Here is a 16253-nt window from a genome sequence, read left to right as displayed (position 1 = left end):
AGATATCGAAAATGGTGATTCAAAGGCCCAAATTCATCTACACATCTGGGAATACAATTTTTATGAAGGGACCAAGGCTAGAAAAAGACCTTTACATAGCGAGAATCCTAGGACAAGCTGGAGACGAATTCTGCTTCATATCTGATAAGATTTGACAAATCTGGAAGTCTATCTTTTAGGAAGGATCCAGCAAAGATTTTCCGTGATTCCTGGGAAGAATAAGGAAAACACATGTTATTTAATTAGAAGTTTTTAGGTAAATGGGGGAAGATAGTAGAGTTTTATTTTTTTCAGAGTTTTACTCAAGGTGAAGATGTGCGGTGATTTCTTTTTCAGTTCAAGGGAATTTTGAAGCCTAAATTCATGTCATTGGTATACCTAACTTCAGTAACATTATCTTAATCTCGTTTTATTGGAATTGTTTATGTTATTTGTTTAATTGTTTATAATTTTCTGTTTGGGTGATTTAGTAATGGCTGTTGAATTGTTTAATCGGAATTTATTCTGTGAGAATTAGGAATTGTGATCCGTAATTGTCCTTTTTCTATTTAATGGGTAACACATGATGATAGATGATTGGACAAGTTTCATTCTGTATCTTGAAACATAACCTAAGTTAAATAATCCGAGGTTGCGTGATTGTTGCTTAGATTGACTATTTTCCTAATTCTTAAGGCTGCCATGAATTATAATTAGAGAGCTTATTCTAGGTTGTTCAAGGGTTAGGATCTACTTGAAGAGCTTATTTCAGTAGTGACGATAAGGGAGAATTCGGGTAAAAGAGCTTGTTGTTCCTAGGGTCAGTAGTTCCATATAACGAGATAGAACAGTGTTACGGTTAGTTCATGTCCAATGCATGTTTGGTGGATCTTGTACTAGAACTGTTGCTTTAATCTGATATTTTTACCATGTTTGTTTTACTTTAGTTTGCCTTGATTACAAACCCTTTTCATTACTCTATTGTGTTTTCCTGTTCACTGTTAGGGTTTTATTGTGTTGTTTCATTGTGGCTAGGCATAGAATATAGGATTTAATCAAATCTTCCTTGTGGATCGACCCTTGCTCACCCTATATACAATTTAGTGTAGGTAGTAAGGTTATTAATTGGTGCATTCGGCAGCTACCAAGTGTCCATCTTCTCCACAGTGGAAACATTTTCTTTGTATTAGCCTTCTCTACCTTTGCTGGCTTCTTGAAGCTCTATATTGTGGTCCAACTTTTTGACGTTTCTTTGGTGCTTTTTGGGCCTTTTATGGCCTTGTTGGAGGAGGCGACAAAGACAGCCTCATGTCCTTTCCTTTTCACATTCTGCCTATGAAATTCTTTAAGCTCATTAGCAAATCAGAGAGGTTTCACTCAATCCTATTGAGATTGTAGTTAGTTAAAACGGTTTATAAACTTGGAGGGAGGGAATGTAGAATCAAATTCACTTTGAGGTGGTAGGGCATGACCACCCTATATCCATCCAGTCGACATCCATCCATTGATCATTTAAGAGTATGATCATCTGAAGGTACCCTTTCCCTCAACTTCATGCTAAAGAGGATGCACATAAATCATACTCAACCACTCTTGGATTTTCGTTGTACAAATCTTGTATAGCTGTGAGGATATCATAAGCATTTGAAACCTTTTCATGCGTAGTTTTGAAGTTCTCATTCATTGAGGCTAGCATGTAATTTCTAGCCCTCATACTATCCCTCTCACTTTTCAAAAGCATCAAAGCCTAGCTTGTGGAGCATCCGATTCAATATCAAGTGGAAGAGGTGCTTCCAGGACATAGCAAATCCTTTCAAAATCTAGAATAATTCTAAGATTTCTTAGCCAATCCTTAGGTTGGGTCGGTTAACATGTTATAAGAGAACATTGTTGGCCATTTTTTTATTATATATCACAAAGATGAAACTGCAAAGAAAAATAATTTATTAGGTCTTGTAATCTTTTAACCTTTTAATGCATAATCAAATTAGCTCCCACTATTTATTTGAGTCCTACACTCCCTTAAATAGGATCCGAAAATTTGTTGGATTAAATTTCTTAGTGGGGAATCAATTTCTTATAAATTAATTAACCTCACATAATAGAATTCTTGGTTAATTAAGTTAATAAGTAGGAAACTATTTTCCTTTTATTCACTATATAAGGTTTGATTCATATTCTGTCCTAGCTTCGGATACCTCACATAATAGAATTTTGGTACCTAGGCTAGTTAATCCAAACCATTGTGCTTTCTTAGGATGGCATTTTTATCATGTCCACATAATAAGAAATCTTGATCAAGGTGAAAAAAATATCCAAGAACAAGATCAACTTAATTCTATGATATAAAGATTATATCCCCACATAATAGAAATCTTGGGATACTATATTATTAAAGAATTTAGTTATCCCACATGGGAAACTTGGATTTAATAATTTTAATTTGGGGAGTTTAGGTTTAACCTTAATATATTTTTTTAACATGCCATTTTTAATAATAATATTCATACATATCATATATGTAATTAAAGCATGTGGGTGATCATGGGGCTTTTCGAAAATACATCCTAAAGGTAACCTATTTAACCTAATACTATATCTTCGATTGGATCGTCTCAGGATGCTTGGGTCATAGAGCAAGTGCATACACAAAGTTTCTACTTTCTTAGGTCACTTCTCAATGCACAATTAATGCTTATGGATGGGTCATCTCACTAATGCAATTTGAAATGCCAACATGCAATGTTGCAAGAATTAAGGTTCAATACTCATACTCAAACCTCTATTAGGCATTTCATCAAACAACTCAAGTGCATAATAAAACTTACTATAACAATAATTCAAGTCTTTCTCTATACCATCCAAAATGGGGAGAATGCCCCTCACATAGCACATAAATGCCAAAGAAAGACACTCCAAAAGGGTTCCACCCCCAATCCATCTCAAAAACCTTTCCAAACCACAACTCACTTCTTATATTTGAAAGGCATAAAACAATCAAAGCACTAGAAATCTCTATTTAAGCTCAATAACATGGCTTATACAGTATAAACAAATTACATAAGTGCTATCAAAACCCTAATCAAGAAATTCCCAAATCTCAACTTGGGTTGGGTTTATTACCTTGTTATGGAGAGATTTCCAGCTCTTCTTCACTGTAAGCTGACTTTTTCCTACTTTAAACAAATGAACAAAAACCCACAAATCAAATATATTCAAAACTCACAAAGCTTCAAAACCAAAGCAAGGATCCTTACCTTAGGTGCCTTAGATTGATTTTCTACCCTTAATCACTCCAAAAGCCCTTAAAACTCCTTGAACAAAAGAAAGAGAAATTGAGAGGAAGCAAGGAGGAGAGTGGCGATGGAGAAGAAGAATGAAGGGTTTTGCAATGACTTAATTCCTTTTATGAAATTATACAACAAGCCTTCCATTTTGCCTTACTCTTCTTGGGAATTCTATCTATCTCTTTGATTCATTACAAACACACCCCCACAGCAACATATTCTCCATGAAAAATCCTTTCAATTACTCCCCACTTTCCTGCTAATTAGGGGTAGAATGGTCAAATTGCCCTAGGGAAGAAAATATCTAAAACTTACAAACATTTTGGTCGGCCTGTCGCCGCGGCGAGGAAAATTCTGTCGCGCGACGAAAATATCTAGGATTCCCGTGGGTCAACACCTTCGCCGCGGCGAAGATTCTTCTTCGCTGGCGAAGACTGAAACACTAAACTTCTATTTTCCACCAATTCAGGGCAAATATTCAACATAACACTCAATCAAGATAAACCAAACAATATTACCAAAAGAAACAACTCAAATAAGAGCAAAAGAAGAAACAATAACAACTATACCTCAAGTGGGGCGTTACAAATATTATCCATCTCATAAATAAATTTAAACAGTCATACCAAATATAATAAACAATTATTTAAAGGCATGAATATAAAACAATATTTAAAAATATAATATATCATGTGGTAATTAATCATAACTTTGGGGCATGCAACAATACACATTTCAAATGAATCATTACACAAACACTTTTGTCATATTCCACCCAAAGATATAATAATGAATTCATTATTTAATATTAACATCATTTCAATAATTTCATAAAAGTCATGCATGACATAATAAATAGGTTTTATTACTCCAAGAGTAATCATTCTATGACACAAGTTACTTTTAAATAAAGTAATATTTTTATGACACATTTATCTTCTCAAAGACAATCATATCATCTTGCATCATCAATTTTTGAAACTATTCAAAAAACCAAATTATTACATTTCAAAAGTATAATAATTTATGTCATGCAATGATGCATTATTAGATAATTTAATCAAATTAAACATCATACATTAAAATTACCATCATCATATATACATAATATCACAATTCATCATATGAATTAATAATCCATAACTTTATGCTAACATCAATTTCCACCACTAAACACTTGCAACATTTGCATACACTTCATGCATAATATACTTTAATCAAATTAAAGGATAAAACATTTAGCATGTCTAAGCATAAACCATTTAATCAAAGTCATGGAAATGAACATGCATGAACGTTTCTTAATACATCTCATGCAATAACCATCATCCAAGCATACATTTAGACCCTTTATGGAACAACTTCCAAAACACATTACAAACCCATTTGAATAAAACAAGAATCAAATGAACAAAAAACATGCATGGCCGAATTTAACAAGAAAAAAATCTATGCACTAATCAAGGCATGCATGAACACTTTTGTCACCATAAAAAGTATATATAAATTAAACATATAATGATTCTTGCATGCTTCAAATTAAAAAAATAAAAATAAAAAACATCTTTATACATTTTACGTCATGGCCAAATCTCATTCCAAGAAAAAAACAATAAACATTTCATTATCTTATTACTAGGCCAAAACAAGAACATGCATGTCACTTTCATACATGATAAACACAAGAACACTTGGAAAGTGTCATTTTTGCTTATAAATTCAACATGCAAGGAGCTTTTAGCTCTGATACCATTTGAAAAAACAACATGCATGAAGAGTGGCGGAAATGAAGAATGAAAGCATGAAAGGTTGGATTCAAAAATGTTTTCAAACAAAGCTTGGAAAAAGCATTATACCTACTCCTTTGCTTTGGGTTGATGAAGAAAAGACTCAAAATGATGAGACCTCCACACTTTAACACCACCTTGAGAGAGTTGGAGAGTGGCCGTGGCTAGGGAGAGAGAGCTTTTAGTTTGCTTTTGAGTGAACAAAGTGAATAATGAACTAAAATGCAACCATTTGCATTTATATATACTTGGGCAAGCTTTGCAATTAGTTGTTTTTCATTTCCATGCCCCAATAGAATCTTATTTCAAAAGGAGCCCACAAATTTATTATTTTACCCTTTGATTAATCAATATTATTCAAGGGCCCATGTAAATTAAACTAGTTTACATTAACAACCCATAAATTTACCCTTTAACTATTAAAAGGCCATTTTCGTTCATCTCATTAATCTCAACGCTTTAAGATATAATAATTAAATATAATTAATTGTTGCTTGACCATTTTAACCCTTAAAATGTCACAAACAATTTTCTATGTAACTATTACCATAGAAATCCCGTCATTACCCTCGGAAGGTGCTAGCCCTTTTTGGATAATCATTTCTCTCTCTCATCCCTCCCCAACTTCTCTAGGCTATTGGTGTGACCATGTAGGTCCACCGTGGATTAGCCATGAGCTGATTCTGGATGAATCTAGAAACCTATCTGGAGGCCCAACGACTATGGTAAACATCTAGCAATGTGCCATAGTCTCTAAATCACGATGAAGAAATACCTCATCGAACCTATTTCAGATCATATGTACCATGCAAGTAAAATCCTTCCATTGATATATCCTGATCGAGTACGGATTCATGGAACGTCAAAAACCTAAACTCGATTTTCTACCGAATCGTCAATCAATATGTCCGGAACTCGTCATCACGAACTTGTTTTCGTATGACTAATAATAGATTCTGGCCAGAGATTTTGATTTCTGACATTTATCGACGTTCGTCTAGGAACTCGAATCCAGATAGAGTCAGCGGTACTCCTGATCCTATATTTTTTAGTCAATGGATCCCCTCTTGACCATCGTTCGTTTCTGCATATGAACAACGCATGACCAAATAGGCTTTATTATACGAAATATGGTTATCTTGTACTTATACATCGTATGAACCATACGCATCTATATCGGATCCAACTATAATGTCTCAGGTCAAAGGACTACATCGTGCACTGATATAACCAAATGATAAATCATTGACTACATACTTTTCGAAGTGATTTGTCGTTTTTCGGTCACGTTCGACAAACAGTTCACCAACTACTAATCCATACTAATGCCCCAGTGACATGACTATCATTGTCATCTGTACTTATATCAACTCATGATATCTTTCGGAAGCATCCAGTATGCCTACTATGTAATATAGTTGCCCAAATTATATTAGTTTTATAGGGAACCCTTTTCGATAATCCATTTACCGATTAAATAAATCATCTGGACTATTCATATGCGTACTTTATTTTAAATGCATGACTAAATAAAGAAAGCAATTTACATATATGAATTGAAGAACTCTTTCTTCTATTATTTATGATATATGGATACAAGACAAAATGCTCTGAAACCGACAACACGAATGGTTTCTAGGGCATACACTAATATACACTAACGTAATCCCCAATTCTCTCAAATTTCTTCAACAATTTTTCCAAGGAAATTTATAGGATTTTGGTTGGATTTGTGTAGAATTTTAACTCCAAGCATCCAAAGGTAAGAATTCTTGCAATAAGATGTGAGATTAATTTTTAAAGTGTTGAATTCTTATAGTTTATATAATTAGGGTTTAAGAGGAAGAGGAAGTCTACCAAAGAGAGAGATTCTAGTGTGGAACTACTCAAGTTCAAGGTAAGTAAATCCAATCCTAGTCATTATTTGAGCAAGAATTGTGTAGAGAAATTTTATATACATTTATGTGCTTGAATGTTGAGAATTATTGATGGAATTGATGTTGAGTGTTGGTTAGAATTTCACCAAGTGAAGTAGTGTTTGGTATAAGATGAATTGGTGGGAGTTTGAAGAAGTTAAAAAAGAGTTGGAATAGAATTTTGAAGTGTGAATTTCCTGGCCAGGTTTGAAGTTGATTTTAGAGAATTGTGCTCCAAATTTTGGTAGCTAGAAAAAGAAATAGAAGTGTAGCTAATTTAGTGCTTGTTTGTGCATACCACTTGTTTGATGAAATTTCAAAGTGAAGTGCATGTATGATTATGATAGCATATTATTTTGAGATGAGTTTGTAGATGGTAGAGAATGTAGAGAATGACATGTTCACATACCATATTGCATTCTTGCATTTAATCATGTGAGTATAGAGAGAATAGCAAGAAAAAGCCCATCTACGTGCATACATGCATATAATCATACTAAAGAACGAAGAGAAAGAAAGAAAATTACTAAAGAAAAGAAAAGAAAAGAAATTGAACACTAATTTCTAAAAGAAAGATAAGCGAAAAGAAGGTTGTTGCGATAGGGAACCTGTGAGTGACAAGAAGAAGAACATTCCCACATGCACGCCGCCTTCAGTGAGCGGCCTAAGAATAAGAAAAAAGAATTTGTATAGTCCGTAAGAGTACATGTGGATAAGCTGTACCCAAAAGAATATACATACATGCACGCTGCCTTTAGTGAGCGGCCTAAGAATAAGAAAGAAGAAGGTGTATGGTCCGTAAGAAGTGCATGTAGATAAGGACTGTACCCACTGACACGGCCAGGGTTCCGAATCCATGCCTCAACCGAGTCTGATCGGCAAACAAGAAAATAAAGAGAAGAAAGAATAGAAAAGAAGAAAGAAAGAAAAGAATAGAAAAGCAAAGCAAAGAAAGAATAGAAAAGAAGCAAGAAAGAAAAGAATAGCCAAGCAAAGAAAGAACAGAAAAAGAAAGAAAAGAAAGAATAGAAAGAACAAAAAGAAAGAAAGAAGAGAAAGAAAAAGAAAGAAAGAAACATAGAAAAAGAGAGAGAAAACAGAATAAGTAAACAGAAAAACAGTAAAGAAAATGCATCTCTTATGCATTTGTGCATATTCATTATGCCATATCTAGTATTTAGAATTAGTTTCCTACTTATACTTACATGTTAATAAGTGAGAAGTAAGAATTTTAGAAAGAACAGAGAAGAATAAAGAAGTTTGATGTAAGGAAAGAAAGTCAGAATACGAGTAACGGAGGAAGAAGAATAGTGTAGCGGATTTACTTAGTAAGCAATTAGTTCTCACTCTGTTCATTTCATTGTTTTTGCAGGTAGTAGATAAGAAGCAGTTGGAGGGAACGTCAATAAGCAGAAGAGAATGGCACGACTGTCCAGTTATATTTTGAGTTTTGTACATAGCTTTTTTACTTGATGTAGAGAATTTGATTATAAAGTAAAGTAAATTTTTTGGGCCCACTATCGTATACTTATATGTATATATGTTTTCCATATCATATTTATTAATTTCATATCTTATTTTCCAAAGTATACTAGCTAGCTAGCGAAAGAGTCATTACATAGACAGTATATAAATGCATGACATAGCATAGCATATATTTCAGAAATTTTATAATTATTGGAAATGTCTAGCTAGTTATTTTGCAAATTTATAGAGCATGTTTTCAAAGGGCTATTGCGATGGGGAACCTGTGAGCATTTGCTGCGTTAGTTAGTGGCGACAGAGATGCAGAAGTTTCCCACATGCACGTCGCCATCAGTAAGCGGCCTCAGAATAGAAAAATAGAATTTGTATAGTCCGTTAGAAGTGCATGTGGATGAGGACTGTACCTAGAAAGAATTTTAGAATACGCTCACACGGCCAGGGTTCCAAATCCATGCCTCAGCCTAGTTTGATTGGCAAACCAGAATAGAAAAAAAAAGAGTTTTAGAAAGAAAGAAAAATAGAATAAGAAACAGAAAACAGAAAGAATTTCAGAAAGAAAGAAAAATAGAATAAGAAACAGAAAATAGAAAGAATTTCAGAAAGAATGAAAAATACAATAAAAAAATAGAAAAATAGAAAGAATTTTATAAAGAAAAGAACTTTCAGAAAGAATACAAACATGATCATTTGCATATGCATTAGACATTTCATGTGCACTGCATCTTATGCATTTATGCATAGATTTATTATTGCGTGTCTGACTAGCCAAGAAAAGAAAAATAGAAGCCCATGAGAATAGAGAAGAAAAGAAATAGAAGCCTACGAGAATAGAAAAGAAATTAGAGATATACAAGAAAAGAACAGAAATTAGATACATGCTAGAAAAGAACAGAAATTAGAAACATGACAAATAGCAAGAAAACTTAGTGATTTGTTGAGTAAAGAAAGAAACATAAAGTTATAATCTAGTAGAGAAGAGAAATAAAATGATAAAGAATAGCACAACCTTAGAAGGATTTAGAAAGACTTGAGAAAAAAATGGAAGACTGCTAAGTAGTATGCCCAAGAATAAACAGAGAAAGCAAGCAAAAATATAGAAGCAGTACCACAAAAATAGGGATAACAGAGTAAGAGCATAATTAGATTTGGTTTACTTATTGAGCATTTATAGCTCATCCCGTTGCTTTCCTTATTTTTGCAGGTATTAAATTGTAGTGGTTAGGAGACATCAAGCTAGTGAGAGGATCGTACACACTGTCTCAGTGAAGAATTTAATATGGATTTATATATGTGAGAAATAATTTTTGTGTAATAGTATGTTATAACTGGAATAAAGATGAAAATTTTAGACAAACACTCTTTTTAAACTAGCAATTCTCTAGATTCTCTCTATAGGATACTTACTGAATACTTGCCTAGAGAGACATTACATCGCCTCTTCATTTCTTCATCACAATCGTTACAAAAAGAATTTATGACAAATAAAATCCTATTCTAATTTACATCAATAAAATAGAAACCTCGCATTACATACGAGGGGAGTGAGATGAGAAGAAGAAATACATAGAGAATTTAGAGGGAGGTGGGACAAATAGGTCCTATTTATTTAGAAACTTACAAAACAACCCAAAATTAAAGACAAACCATAAGTCTAAGGCTCATGTACTGGGCACCACGCAATTTTCAAACAAGAACATTCCATACATACAAAAACAAACATTTTTTAATTAGGTAGGTGAAATTACTAAATTACCCTCTTAGATGTGTAGAATAACTATTGGCTTAAAGGTTTTTGAAAACTGTAGTTTGGTCCCAATAGCATGCTCGCTAGAACGAAGGTTTATTTTGCCGCGACGAGTGTGAACTTCAACGAACTCCAAAAATTCCAAAAACTTTTTTGCCACAGGGAAGTTTTATTTCACCTCGGCGAGATTTCATGTTCTCATGTCTAGAAGTTCTAGAAAGTTTTTCGCCACAATGAAGTGTTATTTCACTGTGGCTAGAGTCCACAATCTCACGGTTGCCATGGCAGAGCTTTATTTCACTGTAGTGAATGACGCAGATATGTGAATGTACAATTCACGTTTTTGTAGTTTTTCGTGTAACGACGCAAATCCAAATCGAATCGAACACACCAGCATTCAACTAGGACATCAACCAACCAAAAGACTATTCATCAACACATTGATTAGCCAATTGATCATACAAATCACTCAAATTGTAGAATTTTACAGATTAAAAAAAAAAAATCAATATATGCAATAACATGTTATCAAACAAATACACATGTTATCAATCATCGATTAAACATTCTAATTTGGTACCTGAGGCTCTAACACCACTGTAAGTAACTGATTGGATTCACACAACAAAAAAATGACAAATTAAAATGAATCGATCAATTACTCAAACCCAAAATCTGGGTAAAGATTATAATGTTTACCAATATATTATAAAAATCAATTTAATAGTAAATCATCCAAGGATTCAGATTTACTTACGAATGTAGGAGGTTTCTTTAATGTCTCAGATTTTTTATTTCGCTTCCCAATTCAAAGTAGAATTGTACTCACATCGTCCACACGAAGACAATCCGTAGAACCCACTGTTGTTTTGCTAAAACAACAAGAAGGCTTCAAGAATCAAAAAGAGATAAGAATTTTCCCACCACTAATGTGAAAAATGTGAAAGGGAGAATGGTGGGTCGCTAGGGTTTTATTTTAATTGCTTGAATTATTATGTGTTTTAATTTAAGTTGCATTTATATAATGCAACATATTAAAACCCTATTCCACTAAGGAATAGCCATGGGCTCCAACCCTAATCCACCCTTGCAACCAAACAAGCCATAATGGTATTTTAATTTAACTAATTAATTAATTATTATTATTATTAAAATCCACAAATATTAATATATTAAAATATGTTAATATTAAATAATAATAATTCATTTAAATATATGTACACATATATTTAAATATAATCTCATCACCCATTTTAATTTCAATATTAAAATTGAATACAGGCTACAACCGTAGTAGTCTCGCAATTGACACCAATCAATCTTCTCACTTACACAAAGCAAGATTGGCCTCTAGCAGGGCATTATGACCACTCGATAGATTCAGATTCAACGAAATAGATACCTATCAATGATATGGTTACTGTGCAATCAAATCCTTTCATCATCCGTTATCTCATCAAGGCTGAGGTACAAAAACAGTGTCATCTTTAGATATCCTTGATATCTTTGTATTTAGTTACTAGACCAATGACTAGAATAATAAATTGAATTGAGCAACAACTCAATCCCATTGTGGCCACACATTTAGTGTCATTGTCATTTACTGAATTGCGCAATGAGATAACTTCTCCTGTACCCAAAAGTGGTGAATCCTTTGTTTATCTACCATAGTCTTGATACACTTATCGATGTAGCCAATGAACTACGTTGAACTGGTGTCAAACTACACCAATTGGTGCACAAGGCGCTCTGGTGATCTCAAGTCTAAGGATCATATGCACCACCATCTGTTAGAGGATTTATTCCATATACACTAGGGTTACCATTGATATGAAATCCTCTAGTGGGTCTGTCCAGTGAACTTGCCTACAACAAACACCCATGGGTTACATCAGGTTGTCAGCAAACAACCTTGATAAGTGAGACTAGTCACTGTCTTTCGACAAGGTCATTCAACACCATGATAGCCTTACTGTATTATTTGTGTCATTGGCAGAATAATATTGAGGCTACGAACATTTCTAGAATGGCCACCATATGTGATCATAGGGTTCTTACTATAAAGATTTGAAATACTTGATACGCTCGTCGCAGTTCCACCATCCTAAGGACATATATCAATACATGCAATTATGATTCACATGATATAGAAGAAAATGTCTTTTAATTACAAAGAGTCGATACTACAATAATTGATTGGCTCCAGGGCACCTACTATAACATAATGAAGCGATGAAAATGGAGAAGAGTGATGGAAATGGAGAAGAGTTGACAAGAGAACAGAGCGATGGAAAGGGAGAAGAGCTAACGAGAGAACAGAGCAATGGAGAAGAGCTGACAGGAGAAGAGCACGAATGAGAAGACAATGATGGAGAACAATATTGAAAAAATTGAAAATTGAAAAAATAAAGTAAATAAGGAAACGGAGAAGAAGAAATAGAAAATTAGAATAAAAAAAATAATTTTTCATTAATGATGTGGCATTGCCATGTCAGTTGCCACGTTACTTTGTATAGCCCTCTTTGTATTTGTGTTTATAAGACTAGTATTATTGGAAAAAAAAAAAAAACAAATAAGAGTAGCACTACACGTCGCGATTGGTCAACTCGTAATGGCTTCCATTTGCCTAGATACAAACTGACCAATCGTGAGTTGTCATTTCAGAGTTGTATAAAAAGGTTTTATAAAAAAGTTGTAATTGCAGTTTAATTGAAAAAATAAATATCAGCATGGCAAAATCTCCGGTTTTTACATTTGCATTCATGCTCATACTTAATTCCATGCTTCTTTTTACTCATGTTGAGGCCACAATAACATGCGAACAGATAACTTCCTGCTTTATGAGGAACTACTTGTCCCTACAAACTTATAACTTCTTCTCTTGATTATATGTTTAATAAAGAGGATGATAATTAATTGGATTAGATGCATGTTTGGGTTTGTGTATTGTGCAGGTTGAAGTAAGTCCAGGTAGGATCAGCTGTTGAAGATACAACACTATAATAAAGTAGCATAGTAAACAAGTCTTGACGTGGTTAATGTATGTACTGCAACATTAACAATCAAATGAAGTTTCAATAAGATCTGCTTATAGTGCCTTTTTCGTCGATAAATACTATTGTCATTCATGTACATAATTAGGTAAAAAAAAAAAAAAACTTAATCAGTAAAACAAATGTTATTGACGCAAATGCAATTCATAAATTCACTATTTGACCATGTTTCAACATCAATTTTTTTCACATGTTCCTAAATTTTGGATAATAAAATAATACGATAAATAATACATGAATCATGATTATGGGACTGACTACTTAAGTTAGATAAGTTAGGATATAAATTTGAAAAACATAGTATTCGTAAAATTTATCAAAAACTATAACTTGACTAGTAAGAGGTATGTTGAAGTTTGGTTAGCAGTTGTAAATTGACTTAATGTGAGGCGCGAATAACGGAGTCCAGGATGAAACAATTCAAGCTTAAGCAGTGATAGATTTTAGATAGTTGAATGAAGAAAGAAATACATGTAGGTCTTCTCTAAACGAACACGTTTTCGTAGAAGTTTCATGCTACGGAATCTGTTTTGAAACAATCACACTTGTTTCTTGGCACCTTCTTCAGCAAGTTCGTATTTTTCAGCTACACCAACTTCCAAAATCAACTCACGGAGTTGAACTGCCCTTATCTATCCCCTGAATATTCAACATCATTTTAATTATATCATCTTACTTTATATTAACCAATTATCTCTTCAACAATAGCGAAAATTAATATATTTATCTATACAACAATATTATTCTTCTAAAAATTTATCTCAAATTTCATTGATGCGACATCAAACGTGTCATTGAAGTAGATACAAAATGGTATATATTGAATGATATGTCATTGTTATATATAATACACATAATTTAATATGTGAAATTGGGATAAGTTTTTGGAATAAGTAATATTACTCTCATCTACCGCTCTAATTTAGAGTTAATATAAAAGATAATTGTTATTCAAAATATTTATGCCATACGTTATAATCTTTCACAATATCTATATAACATCAGTTCTACTATTACAAATCAGTAATATTTATATCATGAAAAATATCTTTAGAACTAAAAAGATCAACAATTGTTAAATTAAATATAAAGGATATTACGTATACAAATTACATATAGAAACATTTTTATATAAATTAATGTGACGCAACTCTTTTATTCCCACATTATTCATTTGTATTAATTAATATCTATTGAATTTATTTTGTAAACAAATTTATCCATTCATTTTATTTATTAAATATTTATTTTGTATAAGCTGATATGATATTTTTGTGACACCAAAACCGTCCATTTTCCTTCTTCATCACTAAATGCCAAGAAATTAATCATCTTCAGGAAAAGTCTTCAATGACTCATCACTCAATCTTCAGCAGCCCTTAGACAATTCTAAAATCCAAACATTTCCGTGGACCCACCTCAATTCTGGCGTTCTATATAAAGCCATAACCAAGAGTGACAAACCAAATTAACAAATTCATCGATTATCGCCATGGCCAGCTCTCAAAATTTGAAGGTGGCGTTCATGGCAGCGCTAATTGTGAGCATGTTAATGGGTGGTCGTCACATAAATAGTGTTGACGCAAAAATAACTTGCGAACAAGTGACGATTTGGCTGACACCGTGCATAGGTTATGGCGTGATGGGAGGAGTTGTTCCGGCGAGTTGTTGCCAAGGAATTAGAGCACTTAATGCTGCTTCAAACACCACTGAAGATCGCAGAGCTCAGTGTAATTGTGTTAAGGAAGGAGCTGCAAAGATCCCTGGACTTGACTACGATCGTGTTAACACACTTCCTGGAATTTGTGGCAGTAATTGTCCTTATAAGCTCACTCACGACCTTGACTGTTCTAAGTAAGACTTTTCACCTTCTTAAATTATTTTAGGGTTTATTTTATCGAAACCCAACCACCCAAACCCATCTCTCCTTCAGCCAGATCGCTTAGATGAGTTAATACTAAAAAATCAAAAGAGAGAAAATTAAATAAACCCTTTGTTCATAAACAATTATTTCTGCTTATTCTTTTTGTTTGTTAACAATACTATAATCACGATACAGGTATTTTTATTATAAGTTTATTATTGAATTTATAAGATTATAATAATGAATTTGCAACAAGAAAAAAAAATAGTGAATAGTAATTTCAATAATATAAAAAATTAATAATAAAATAACTTGTGGAAAAAATCATATATACTTTCAAGACATTGTAATTGAAAAAAACATAAAGGATTACAAGGTTATCGACACCATTGTTTAGTACCGAAATAGATGTTTAACAATTGACGTTCTATGATAATCTTGTCATATCATTTTTGACATTGAATAGATGTATTCGCTATTTTGAATTTTCTAGACAAAGTATATATAACAGTTTTCTTGATGTGAAACCTTTTGTTCTAAGTCACTAACTAATTTTGTTTCACGGGTGTGATTGTTGTAATGCAGGGTGAATTAAGGATGTGGTGTTGAGCAAAGTCAAGAGAGAGGATAAAGCTTTTACTGGGTAGTAGTGTAGTGATTAAATAAAGCCAATGTATTATTTTGGCATATACAATTATACATGATAGAGTTCAATGTAATGAACTTTAATATGTAAACAATAAAATAAATAAATAGCTTCACGTGCAATCTTGCAAATTTCTTAATTAATCTTATGTGCAATTTGTCATTAATTTATATATATTGATACTTGATTTTGACACCAACAATCTCTGCATGTATAAAATGCTAAGAAGTCACATGTGAGTTAATTAAACTTTGTGGGTGAGGTACTATATGCACAGTGACATGCAAAGACATAAATATAAAGTTGACAAACGAATTTTTATAGTGTTTTAGATGTTTAAAGCAAATTTTACATCCATTATGTTTATTTATATAAATTTGCTTCTGGTCGTTAGATAGGCTTACAAGAGGTCACGAACTGTGATCTGGTATTACAAATATTTGATGTTCTAAGTGTTCTTAGAGAATGTCAAACCAATCCATTTCTAGTAGT

General features: G+C 32.8%; 1 protein-coding gene across 1 annotated transcript; it reads left to right on the top strand.

Moving 5' to 3' along the window:
• Positions 1–14731: 14731 nt before the first annotated feature.
• On the top strand, positions 14732–15904 carry LOC116130703 (non-specific lipid-transfer protein 1-like). The gene is made up of 2 exons (XM_031416430.1): positions 14732–15105; positions 15701–15904. Exons 1-2 carry the CDS (start codon positions 14744–14746, stop codon positions 15708–15710), a joined length of 372 nt encoding a protein of 123 aa, XP_031272290.1. The 5' UTR covers positions 14732–14743; the 3' UTR covers positions 15711–15904.
• Positions 15905–16253: the final 349 nt, after the last annotated feature.

This window comes from Pistacia vera, unplaced genomic scaffold (genome assembly GCF_008641045.1).
Source record: "Pistacia vera cultivar Batoury unplaced genomic scaffold, PisVer_v2 Contig223, whole genome shotgun sequence".
Lineage (NCBI taxonomy): Eukaryota > Viridiplantae > Streptophyta > Magnoliopsida > Sapindales > Anacardiaceae > Pistacia > Pistacia vera.
Note: the sequence above shows the minus strand (reverse complement) of the source record. Positions and strands in the feature narration are given on the sequence as shown.